Genomic DNA, 13399 nt, shown 5'->3' on the forward strand with positions numbered 1-13399 from the left:
TGCAATTTTCAAGCCCTGGTAACATTCTTGTAAACCTCCTCTGCACTCTCTCCAGAGCATCAGGATCTTCCTGTAATGTGGTGACCAGAACTGTACACAAAACCCCAGCTGTGGCCTATCCAGGTTTTATACAGTCCCAGCATTGCAACCCTGCTTTTGTATTCAATACCTCACCCAATGATGGAAAGCATTCCATGTGCTTTCTTAACCACCTCGTCCACCTGTCCTGACACCTTCAAGGACCTGTGGACATGCAATCCCAGGTCTCTCATTCCTCAATCCCTCTCAATATCTTCCTGTTTATTGAGTATTCCCTTCCCATTCAAATGCATTACCTCATACTTTTCCGGATTGAATTCCATTTGCTACTTTCCTGCCCACTCAACCAAACCGCTGATCTCATTCTGGAGCTGGCAGCTTTCCTCTTCACTATCAACTACGGGAATTGAACCCACGCTGTTGGCCTCGCTCTACATCCCAATCCAGCTGTCCAGCCAAATGAGCTAAACGCACCTCATAACCTACAGTATTAAGTCTTGTGACTATCAGAAGCTTTCTTTTTGTTTTATCTTGGCCTGTATGTTTCTGGATAATCAGTGGGCCCCAGACGTGACAGTAGCACCATTTCCCCGTGGGGACTTATCTACATTGTGTTCGTAGAATTTTGTCTTTGAATGCCTCCCACTGATTTGAGTTTTCCCTTCCATAGTTAAATCCAGCCCACTCCCACCAGTTATCTCAACCGTGTAAAATTTATCTTCCCCCAGTTTAGAAGTGTTCTTTATATTATATCCGATTTACCCAAAATGTTCACTCACTGCTACTTTATTCACTTGCCCAGCTTCATTTTCTCAAGAAGATTTACATGATTGAGGTTAAAGCAGCCCCTTGATTGACACCCCATCCAAACATTCACTCCCTCCACCATCGACGCACAGTGGCAGCCGTGTGTCCCATCTACAAGATGCAGTGCTGGAACTCAGCAAGGGTCCTTGAACAGGGGCAGCTCGGTAGCATTGAGGAGAGCATAATTGCTTCACAGCTCCAGGGTCCCAGGTTCGATTTCGGCTTGGGTCACTGTCTGTGTGGAGTCTGCACATCCTCCCCGTGTGCGCGTGGGTTTCCTCCGGGTGCTCCGGTTTCCTCCCACAGTCCAAAGATGTGCAGGTTAGGTGGATTGGCCATGATAAATTGCCCTTAGTGTCCAAAATTGCCCTTAGTGTTGGGTGGGGTTACTGGGTTATGGGGATAGGGTGGAGGTGTTGACCTTGGGTAGGGTGCTCTTTCCAAGAGCCGGTGCAGACTCGATGGGCCGAATGGCCTCCTTCTGCACTGTAAATTCTATGAAAAAACAACACTTTCCAAACCTGCAACCTCTACCACTCAGAAGGACAAGGGCAGCAGATACCTGGGAACCCCACCGCCTGGAGGTTCCCCTCCAAGTCACTCACCATCCTGACTTGGAAATATATCGCCGTTCCTTCACTGTCGCTGGGCCCAAATCCTGGAACTCCCTCCCTAACAGAACAGTGGGTGCACATACACCACATGGGCTGCAACAGTTCAAGGCAGCAGCTCACCACCCCCTTCTCAGGGGCCATTTAGAGATGGGCAATAAATGCTGGCCTAACCAGCAACACCCACATCCCATGAATGAAAAAATAAAAAAAGCTGACTTCAGAACCCCGAGTCAGGCAACAAAGAGAGAAAAAAGATCAGCTTGGGTTCCTCCTCCTGATTTCAATCCAATACCTCGTGAAAAATGTGCAAATAACAACATCTCATAACAGTTTTGATCTTCACACGGTTATCTCTGCAGTTCAACAACCTTTTAACACAGTGAAAACTTACCTGTGTGAGGAATTGCCACTTGGGATGATGACTATCACCTCGACCAGCAGAAAAACAGAAAATGCTGAAATATCGCAGGTCTGGCAGCCTCTTCGGAGAGAAACACCATGAATCCCGCCAGACCTGCTGTGTTTTTTCAGTTTCTGCACTATTTTGATTTCATTACGATCTCGAACCGTGTCCCTAGCAAAAGAGAGAATGACTGGAGTCGGGACAGAAATGACCCATTAACTGAGGTTTTCCAAACTGTATTTTAAACGTAGCAATAATTCAAATTTGGGTTCAAGTTTCAAGATAGTTAAACAAGCATTTAGAACCTCACCAATAATTGCAATTTCCTGCAAACTCAACTACTGACTTTTCAGAAACAAATATTGACCAACCCAGTTTTAAAATTCTTACAAAACACGTCAGTTTAATGATGCCTTCTATTGCAAATGACTAAATCTGTATGTAGTACCTTGGATAGACTCACTAATTTGATACAGAAACAAAACTCAATCATGGTCAGGGAAAGTGTGGTTTAAATTTCAGATGCGTGTGCACCTCAAACTGAAGCTCCTCCAGAATTGGACAAAATACCATTGAACATCGATCCAATTAAGACACAGGCAACTTGGATCACCCATGAAGCAGGCAGCAGCCAACGGCTAGGTCCTGCCCGGGGAGGGGGCTGGCAATAGTGTTGTGGATCCCAAAGGATGACTGCTAATCCTCTTCGATGCACAGTAAGACAAATTGAAAGTGAAGAACATTCCCGTGTTGTTCCAATAAATGAAGAGGTGAGCTGCAGGGACACTAAACAAACTGGGCATTGGATAGAATGGAGGCCCTGCAACAGTAACAGTGCAATATTAGTTTGAGCAAAGCAATAAACGGGGCCCAATTTCTCACCCAAAGATCCTTTTTATGTCAAGAAAAAATGCAAATCAATTAGATTTGACAAGACTTTTAAACTAAGGAAGTGAAATTCAATCCTTTTGCTACACACTAGGCGTCAGGATTTACGTTCACGATTCTCACCCATTTACATTTACCCTTTAATTATTTTATTGATTTTGTTGCCTTTCATTTGATGAAAAATCTGTAAACTTGCCATCAGAGAGAGCGGTTTCCAGAGGTCAGACGCCACTCGACTGATTTATTCTTTTTTTTATACAATTATCCAGATAAAAATACTGTTGACGTGAGAAAACGAAAGCAACAGCTCTAACTGATTCGAAGCAAATGGAAAATAGAAAAATAAAGTCACAGGAAAAAGATATAAATAAAGCTGTGCCGATCTGCATTTGGTCCATTCACGGAGGACAGGTCCAGCCCTTTGTGCATTGTGAAATCCAATACTGAACTGACAGAAAGTGGCACAGAGTCAGGATTCCAGCTGCATCATTGACTTTGGAAAGTAATTGCTCTGCTTCAGGTCAGAATTACAGTTTGACAGGCTTGGATTAGACTAAAACAAACAGCTGAACCCAGCATGTTTCATTCAGCTCCATTTTTATAAGCATGTATCTGCCAAACAGAACCATGGAAAAGCACTAATTCTTCAAAATCTTTCTGTACAGTATTTCATTTTCTGAAGCAAAGTCAGTGCCTAGTTTGGTCCATTTTGTCTTCTAATTAAAATCAAACTTCTTAGATTTTGAGGCATGTTTATCTATAAAAAATATTTTGCTATTTAGATTAGAAAAAGGTTGGAAACCGAGGCCAATTCCTCGATGTTGCCGAAGGTTCAATGCTTTGTCAAATTCCTGCTGAAGAGTCCGGTTACATTTTTGTTCTTCTTCCTTGTTAAGTACCATGTTGGGCTTTCCACAGGTAGATGACTGAGGCGGATTTGATGATTTAAAACCACCCATGAGTCTCAAGAATTTATTTTTCTGCTCCAGACTCCCAAACGTGGCTGAGTCCCATTGTGTGCCCGTACACTGCAGGAGGAAATAAATATAAAAGGTGAATTTAAAAACACTTGGGCTGTTAATATAGTCCAAAATATCCAATTCTTAGCATCTTAGGTTTATGATCTATTCATTTATTGACAAATAATCTCCCACAAGTTAAAATGTAGAAAACACGTTGGGATTGTTTTAAGGAGCAGCCATCAAGCTGCTCGTTGGCTGGGTGAAGAAGCTGGAGCCATTTTAGCACTTCAATCTCATTTCAATGGAACCAACAATCCCAGCAAGTAGAGCAAACCCGTCACAGCAATGGAGCAGCAGCAAGGTAAACACAGAGGATATTTGGTGGGGCAGCTCTGGTTGGCTGCTGTTGAAATTATTTTTGCAGGATCTGGAGATTCTCCTCCTTGCCCCAGGAAAATTGTTTTAAGAACTTCCTCAGTAGGTTGAACAGACAGATTTCAGAATAACATTTTTGCAAGGCCTTTTAGACTATTGACAGTTAAGCTATGTGAGCATACTGGACATGTTCCAATCAATTCTATCCTAAAATAGCAATGAGATATAAATCATAGGACTATTATTAAAAGCAGCCCATCACCTGATACAGCAAAGTTTCGATCGGTGAAAGTGGCAACAGCTCCATCTCTAGTATTATGGGTAGTAAGTTTACTGAACCCAGTTTGAGGTCGTTACTGTCCATTAACCCCAATTTGGAAAGTTAAAATTAACCCTACTGTATATGGAATTAATGCAAAACAGGACACATTTGACAGCTTGGGGTCCACTGTTCAGAGTGTATGAATTTGCCGATTAGACAGTAACAGCTGTAAATTTTCCAATGGCTGTGTTCGTCGTTCAGCAAATGGCAATATAAAAAGTCCCATGGTGAATTTCCTCGGCCTGTGCTGGAAGAGGAAAATTAACCCTGATGCTGATTGTGATCCAGTGCATCGGCAAATGGAATCTCATCATCCATTATGATAAGTCCCAAGGATCAATTAACAGAAGAAATCTGAGTCAATGGGGTGTAAAATAAGTTGGGTGTGATTTGGGCTCTGACTGTGCAGGGCAGCTTTATAATTGGGACTTGCGACTGCAGGGTGCAGGGCGCTGCAGACCAATTCTGCTTTGAATTTCCTGGCAATCTCAACACAAAATGAACTAGGATGCTTATGGGATAGCCTGCTATAGATACAAGATAATCAATCGCGGTCTGCATGGTTTATTCCTGTATGGGAGCCGCGATGGACTCTTACACTGGTGAGCAAAACAGGAACGGGACATATATTTAAGATAATCACAAAGGTTAAAAGGGAGGATAGAAACCAATTTTCCCCAAAGGACAGTTAAAATGTCCAATTCCCTCCTGAAGCTATTGTCGAATGAGGTTCCATGAATTCTTTATGAACAGAATTAGATCAGCAGGTTGAGCAGATAGAACTCAGAATAAATACAATATGGAGAAATATGAAGCAACACATTTTGGGGGGATAAATAACGAGAATATATTATATATAAAGTGTAACATTTTGTAATAATAATCTTTATTACTGTCACAAGTAGGCTTACATTAACACTGCAATGAAGTTACTGTGAAAATCCCCTAGTCGCCACATTCCGGCGCCTGTTCGGGTACACTGGGAGAATTCAGAATGTCCAATTCACCTAACAGCACGTCTTTCGGGACTTGTGGGAGGAAACCGGAGCATCCGGAGGAAACCCACCCAGACACGGGGAGAACGTGCAGACTCCACACAGACAATGACCTGGGATGGGGTAGAGGCCGGGATGGGGTAGAGGCCGGGATGGGGTAGAGGCCGGGATGGGGTAGAGGCCGGGATGGGGTAGAGGCCGGGATGGGGTAGAGGCCGGGATGGGGTAGAGGCCGGGATGGGGTAGAGGCCGGGATGGGGTAGAGGCCGGGATGGGGTAGAGGCCGGGATGGGGTAGAGGCCGGGATGGGGTAGAGGCCGGGATGGGGTAGAGGCCGGGATGGGGTAGAGGCCGGGATGGGGTAGAGGCCGGGATGGGGTAGAGGCCGGGATGGGTAGAGGCCGGGATGGGGTAGAGGCCGGGATGGGGTAGAGGCCGGGATGGGGTAGAAAGGCAAAGAGCTAAAGCTAAACAAATACAAATTATTGATCACTCCAGTGCGACTACCAAAGCTGGCTTTACACACCTTATTCAAGGCCAAAGACAAAAGGCTTACTTTCTTTGTGACAGGGATCATGTAATTAGAGCTTTTTACGATCTATATTGAAATACAAATGCTTCTTAGAATCCCTGCCGGAGGCCACTTGGCCCATCAAGTCTGCACCGACCCTCTGAATGAGCACCCTACCCAAGCACACACCCATCCCTAACCCCGTAACCCCACCTAACCGTTGGACACTAAGTGCCAATTTTATCCTGGCCAATCCACCGAACCTGCCCACCTTTGGATTGTGAGAGGCAATCGTAGGAAACCCATGCAGACATGGGGAGAAAATACTAACTTCACACAGAGACCCAAGGCTGGAATCGAACCCAGGTCCGTAGTGCTGTGCGGCAGCAGTGCTAACCACTGTGTGCCTGCTATGCCACCCACTGTGCAGCCTGCCGTGCCACCCACTGCCACCCACCGTGCCGCCCGCCGTGCCACCCACTGTGCCACCCAGTGCCGCCCGCGCTGCCACCCACTGTGCCGCCCGCCGTGCCACCCACCGTGCTGCCTGCCGTGCCACCCACCGTGCCGCCCGCCGTGCCACCCACTGTGCCACCCACTGTGCTGCCCACCGTGCCACCCACTGTGCTTCCCGCCGTGCCACCCACTGTGCTGCCCGCCGTGCCACCCACTGTGCAGCCCGCTGTGCCACCCACTGTGCCACCCGCCGTGCCACCCACTGTGCTGCCCACTGTGCCACCCACTGTGCCACCTGCTGTGCCACCCACTGTGCCGCCCACTGTGCTGCCCGCCGTGCCACCCACCGTGCTGCCCACTGTGCCACCCACCGTGCCGCCCACTGTGCTGCCCGCCGTGCCACCCACCGTGCTGCCCACTGTGCCACCCACCGTGCTGCCCACTGTGCCACCCACCGTGTCGCCCACTGTGCTGCCCGCCGTGCCACCCGCCATGCCACCCACCGTGCTGCCCACTGTGCCACCCACTGCGCTGCCCGCCGTGCCACCCGCCATGCCACCCGCCGTGCCACCCACCGTGCCACCCACTGTGCTGCCTGCCGTGCCACCCACTGTGCCGCCATTTCCTGATATAAATTGGACTCTGGTCCAGTACCGGAACACTTCCCACTACGGAGTTGACAATCGTGCCTTGGACAACCCCAACTTCAGGGATCAGCTAAAAGCTTGCCGGATCAAGGACAAGCTCACTGACTACAGAGAGGCCGAGGTTGTAAAATAATTTCCAAGGGCGTTTTCCACCTGCTCACGACCAAGCAAGTGTACACAGTTAGAGGTCAGAGAGGTTCACAGCATGGAAACAGGCCCTTTAGCCTAACTTGTTCATGCCACCTAGTTTTTAACCACTAAGCGAGACCCAATTGCCCACATTTGGCCGATATTCCTCTATACCCAGCTTTCCCATATAACTGTCTAAATGCGTTTTAAAAAACAAAATTGTACCTGCCTCGTCTACAACCTCTGACAGCTCGTTCCAGACACTCACCACCCTCGGTGTGAAAATATTGCCTGCCTAGACCCTCTTGGATCTCTCCCCTCTCACCTTACAGTAAACCTATGTCCTTACAGTAACTTAATTGCAGTGTTAATGTAAGACTACTTGTAACAATAATTATTATTTAGACTCCCCTACCTTTGGGAAAAGATGTTGACTATCTACCTTATCTATGCCCCGCATTATTTTATGGAGCTCAATAAGATCACTCCTAAGCCTCCTACGCTCCAGGGGAAAAGTCCCAGCCTATCCAGCCTCTCCTTATAACTCAAACCATCAAGTCCCGGTAGCATTCTAGTAAATGTTTTCTGCACTGTTCTAGTTTAATAATATCCTTTCAATAATAGGGTGACCAGAACTGTACACAGCCGTACTAATGTCTTGTACAACTTCAACAAGGCATCCCAACTCCTGTATTCAATGTTCTGACCAATAAAACCTAGCATGCTGAATGCCTTCTTCACCACCCTGTCCACCTGAGACTCCACCTTCAAGGAGCTATGAACCTGTACCCCGAGCTCTCCCCAACACTTTAATGATATCATCTTAGAGACATAAAATTATGGTCTTATGATTAGAGTTAATATTGGAGCCTGGATGTCGATTGGACAGTTTGCTTCCCTTAGGGAAGGGGGGAGAGGAGCAGAGCATTAGTAATTGGGGACTCTATAGTCAGGGGCACAGATAGGAGATTTTGTGGGAGCGTAAGAGACTCACGTTTGGTATGTTGCCTCCCAGGTGCAAGGGTACGTGATGTCTCGGATCGTGTTTTCCGGGTCCTTAAGGGGGAGGGGGAGCAGCCCCAAGTCGTGGTCCACATTGGCACTAACGACATAGGTAGGAAAGGGGATAAGGATGTCAGGCAGGCTTTCAGGGAGCTAGGATGGAAGCTCAGAACTAGAACAAACAGAGTTGTTATCTCTGGGTTGTTGCCCGTGCCACGTGATAGTGAGATGAGGAATAGGGAGAGAGAGCAATTAAACACGTGGCTACAGGGATGGTGCAGGCGGGAGGGATTCAGATTTCTGGATAACTGGGGCTCTTTCTGGGGAAGGTGGGACCTCTACAGACAGGATGGTCTACATCTGAACCTGCGGGGCACAAATATCCTGGGGGGGAGATTTGTTAGTGCTCTTTGGGGGGGTTTAAACTAATGCAGCAGGGGCATGGGAACCTGGATTGTAGTTTAGGGTAAGGGAGAATGAGAGTAGAGAGGTCAGGAGCTCAGATTTGACGTCGCAGGAGGGGGCCAGTGTTCAGGTAGGTGGTTTGAAGTGTGTCTACTTCAATGCCAGGAGTATACGAAATAAGGTAGGGGAACTGGCAGCATGGGTTGGTACCTGGGACTTCGATGTTGTGGCCATTTCGGAGACATGGATAGAGCAGGGACAGGAATGGATGTTGCAGGTTCCGGGGTTTAGGTGTTTTAGTAAGCTCAGAGAAGGAGGCAAAAGAGGGGGAGGTGTGGCGCTGCTAGTCAAGAGCAGTATTACGGTGGCGGAGAGGATGCTAGATGGGGACTCATCTTCCGAGGTAGTATGGGCTGAGGTTAGAAACATGAAAGGAGAGGTCACACTGTTGGGAGTCTTCTATAGGCCTCCAAATAGTTCTAGGGATGTAGAGGAAAGGATGGCGAGGATGATCCTGGATAAGAGCGAAAGTAATAGGGTAGTTATTATGGGAGACTTTAACTTTCCAAATATTGACTGGAAAAGATATAGTTCGAGTACATTAGATGGGTCGTTTTTTGTACAGTGTGTGCAGGAGGGTTTCCTGACACAGTTTGTTGACAGGCCAACAAGAGGCGAGGCCACATTGGATTTGGTTTTGGGTAATGAACCAGGCCAGGTGTTGGATTTGGAGGTAGGTGAGCACTTTGGGGACAGTGACCACAATTCGGTGACGTTTACGTTAAGGATGGAATGGGATAAGTATACACCGCAGGGCAAGAGTTATAGCTGGGGGAAGGGAAATTATGATGCCATTAGACGTGACTTGGGGGGGATAAGGTGGAGAAGTAGGCTGCAAGTGTTGGACACACTGGATAAGTGGAGCTTGTTCAAGGATCAGCTACTGCGTGTTCTTGATAAGTATGTACCGGTCAGGCAGGGAGGAAGGTGCCGAGCGAGGGAACCGTGGTTTACCAAAGAAGTGGAATCTCTTGTTAAGAGGAAGAAGGAGGCCTATGTGAAGATGAGGTGTGAAGTTTCGGTTGGGGCGATGGATAGTTACAAGGTAGCGAGGAAGGATCTAAAGAGAGAGCTAAGACGAGCAAGGAGGGGACATGAGAAGTATTTGGCAGGAAGGATCAAGGAAAACCCAAAAGCTTTCTATAGGTATGTCAGGAATAAGCGAATGACTAGGGACAGAGTAGGACCAGTCAAGGACAGGGATGGGAAGTTGTGTGTAGAGTCTGAAGAGATAGGCGAGATACTAAATGAATATTTTTCGTCAGTATTCACTCAGGAAAAAGATAATGTTGTGGAGGAGAATGCTGAGCTCCAGGTAAATACATTAGATGGCATTGAGGTACGTAGGGAAGAGGTGTTGGCAATTCTGGACAGGCTGAAAATAGATAAGTCCCCGGGACCTGATGGGATTTATCCTAGGATTCTCTGGGAGGCCAGGGAAGAGATTGCTGGACCATTGGCTTTGATTTTTATGTCATCATTGGATACAGGAATAGTGCCAGAGGACTGGAGGATAGCAAATGTGGTCCCTTTGTTCAAAAAGGGGAGCAGAGACAACCCCGGCAACTATAGACCGGTGAGCCTCACGTCTGTAGTGGGTAAAGTCTTGGAGGGGATTATAAGAGACAAGATTTATAATCATCGAGATAGGAATAATATGATCAGGGATAGTCAGCATGGCTTTGTGAAGGGTAGGTCATGCCTCACAAAACTTATCGAGTTCTTTGAGAAGGTGACTGAACAGGTAGACGAGGGTAGAGCAGTTGATGTGGTGTATATGGATTTCAGCAAAGCGTTTGATAAGGTTCCCCACGGTAGGCTATTGCAGAAAATACGGAGGCTGGGGATTGAGGGTGATTTAGAGATGTGGATCAGAAATTGGCTAGCTGAAAGAAGACAGAGGGTGGTGGTTGATGGGAAATGTTCAGAATGGAGTTCAGTTACAAGTGGAGTACCACAAGGATCTGTTCTGGGGCCGTTGCTGTTTGTCATTTTTATCAATGACCTAGAGGAAGGCGCAGAAGGGTGGGTGAGTAAATTTGCAGACGATACTAAAGTCGGTGGTGTTGTCGATAGTGTGGAAGGAAGTAGCAGGTTACAGAGGGATATAGATAAGCTGCAGTGCTGGGCTGAGAGGTGGCAAATGGAGTTTAATGTAGAGAAGTGTGAGGTGATTCACTTTGGAAGGAAAAACAGGAATGTGGAATATTTGGCTAATGGAAAAGTTCTTGAAAGTGTGGATGAGCAGAGGGATCTAGGTGTCCATGTACATAGATCCCTGAAAGTTGCCACCCAGGTTGATAGGGCGGTGAAGAAGGCCTATGGAGTGTTGGCCTTTATTGGTAGAGGGATTGAGTTCCGGAGTCAGGAGGTCATGTTGCAGCTGTACAGAACTCTGGTACGGCCGCATTTGGAGTATTGCGTACAGTTCTGGTCACCGCATTATAGGAAGGACGTGGAGGCTTTGGAACGGGTGCAGAGGAGATTTACCAGGATGTTGCCTGGTATGGAGGGAAAATCTTATGAGGAAAGGCTGATGGACTTGAGGTTGTTTTCGTTAGAGAGAAGGTTAAGAGGAGACTTAAGAGGCATACAAAATGATCAGAGGGTTAGATAGGGTGGACAGTGAGAGCCTTCTCCCGCGGATGGAAATGGCTAGCACGAGGGGACATAGCCTTAAACTGAGGGGTAATAGATATAGGACAGAGGTCAGGGGTAGGTTCTTTACGCAAAGAGTAGTGAGGCCGTGGAATGCCCTACCTGCTACAGTGGTGAACTCGCCAACATTGAGGGCATTTAAAAGTTTATTGGATAAACATATGGATGATAATGGTATAGTGTAGGTTAGATGGCTTTTGTTTCGGTGCAACATCGTGGGCCGAAGGGCCTGTACTGCGCTGTATTGTTCTATGTTATGTCTTCAGGCCACTTTTTTTAAAAAAAATGTTTTTAAAGAAGATTTCTTTTTTGTAATCCTTCAGTGTCAGCTCCACAGTCACGAGGGGAGCTAAAGGATGGATCTGGAGAAGGACCGGAGCATACGGTTGCATTCATTTGGGTAAATGGAAGAAATGAAGGGAATAAACCATTTGGCCCCTTGAAGATATTTTGCCTTGTTCTGGAACACAATATGTGATTAAATGGTTATAATTTTGTTCAAAAACATTACCACTGTTCACAAGTTGAAATGCAAACAAAATAAATTGCTATGATCATATTTTTAGCCAAATTATTTCTGTCCAGTTGTAGGGCTAGGCTAGGTATTATCACAGTTGCAAACAATATATGCTTTATTCTACAAAAGTTTCATAAACTGCACTCAGAATTGATTTGAATCAGTATCAACACATTGAAGATCTTTTACATCTGTGAAATGTTACTAAAAACCTTGCATTGAATCCACACTTCCTGTTCACAAACTGTAACTTGTCTTGTAACATTTTGTCTAATTGGAAATTGATGTTTTGACATTCCCATTTCACTTTTGTTGTCACCTGCAAAGAGGTTCCATTTCAGAAGGAACTGGATCTTTGGGACAAGCTTCAACTGAATTGGGACCAGGGACCCAGTGGAAAGGAACCATGTGGTGGGCACAAGGACAAGTGCAGGAGGTGAGAGCCAGAGGTTCGGGTGGGAAAGGTAGTACAGATAAACTTGCAGCATTATGGGGCACAAATGGGGGAGTGGGACTGACTGATTACTCCACGGGGAACTGGCATGGACCTGATGGGCCAAATATACTCCTTCTGTACCATGGTACAGTGGTTAGCACTGCTGCCTTCAAACACCAGGAATCCAGGTTCAATACCCCGGTGTCCGTGTGGGTTTCCACGGGTGTGTTTCCTACCACAGGCCAAAGATGTGCTGGTTACGTGGATTGGCCATGCCGAAACTGCCCCTCCGTGTCCTACGATGTGCAGGTTAGATGGGGTTATGGGCATGGGGTGGGGGAGTGGGCCAGGGTAGGGGGCTCTTTCAGACGGTCGGTGCAGACTCAATAGGCCGAGTAGCCTCCTTCTGCACTTTGGGGTTCTATGATGAATGACTACATTTAGGCAGGGCTGAGATCAGACAGACACAGTCCACAGGAAACTGGGAAGATCTGTTCCTGGTTAAAACTAAAGATCAGTAAGAGGTGTTTAAAAAAAAACTTAATGTGATTATAGAACCAGCTTATATCCTGAAAGAGTAAGACTTGTACTTTCCAAAAAAGAATAGCCACAGTGTCTAAAGGGACAAGAGACAACATAAAACTAAACGAGAAAGCAATCAATCCTGGTAACTAGAAAGGATACAAAGATCAAAGGGTGACAAAACAGATAGTTACCCAAGACAGGCATTTTCAAAGTCGGGGTCGCGGGCGTGTGTCGGGTGGGTCGCGGGCGTGTGTCGGGTGGGTCGCGGGCGTGTGTCGGGTGGGTCGCGGGCGTGTGTCGGGTGGGTCGCGGGCGTGTGTCGGGTGGGTCGCGGGCGTGTGTCGGGTGGGTCGCGGGCGTGTGTCGGGTGGGTCGCGGGCGTGTGTCGGGTGGGTCGCGGGCGTGTGTCGGGTGGGTCGCGGGCGTGTGTCGGGTGGGTCGCGGGCGTGTGTCGGGTGGGTCGCGGGCGTGTGTCGGGTGGGTCGCGGGCGTGTGTCGGGTGGGTCGCGGGCGTGTGTCGGGTGGGTCGCGGGCGTGTGTCGGGTGGGTCGCGGGCGTGTGTCGGGTGGGTCGCGGGCGTGTGTCGGGTGGGTCGCGGGCGTGTGTCGGGTGGGTCGCGGGCGTGTGTCGGGTGGGTCGCGGGCGTGT

At 47.6% G+C, this 13399-nt stretch overlaps 1 protein-coding gene across 2 annotated transcripts in view; it reads right to left on the reverse strand.

The window, feature by feature from the left end:
- Positions 1 to 2238: 2238 nt before the first annotated feature.
- Positions 2239 to 13399, reverse strand: part of LOC140394529 (uncharacterized) — a 46448-nt gene continuing 35287 nt past the window's right edge. For both annotated transcript variants that reach the window (XM_072481887.1, XM_072481886.1), the window contains one exon: positions 2239 to 3779. In XM_072481887.1, the coding sequence (XP_072337988.1) occupies positions 3468 to 3779 (312 nt within the window). In that variant the 3' untranslated portion in view covers positions 2239 to 3467. The remainder of the gene's footprint in view (positions 3780 to 13399) is intronic.

The sequence above is a fragment of the Scyliorhinus torazame genome, chromosome 17 (assembly GCF_047496885.1).
Source record: "Scyliorhinus torazame isolate Kashiwa2021f chromosome 17, sScyTor2.1, whole genome shotgun sequence".
Lineage (NCBI taxonomy): Eukaryota > Metazoa > Chordata > Chondrichthyes > Carcharhiniformes > Scyliorhinidae > Scyliorhinus > Scyliorhinus torazame.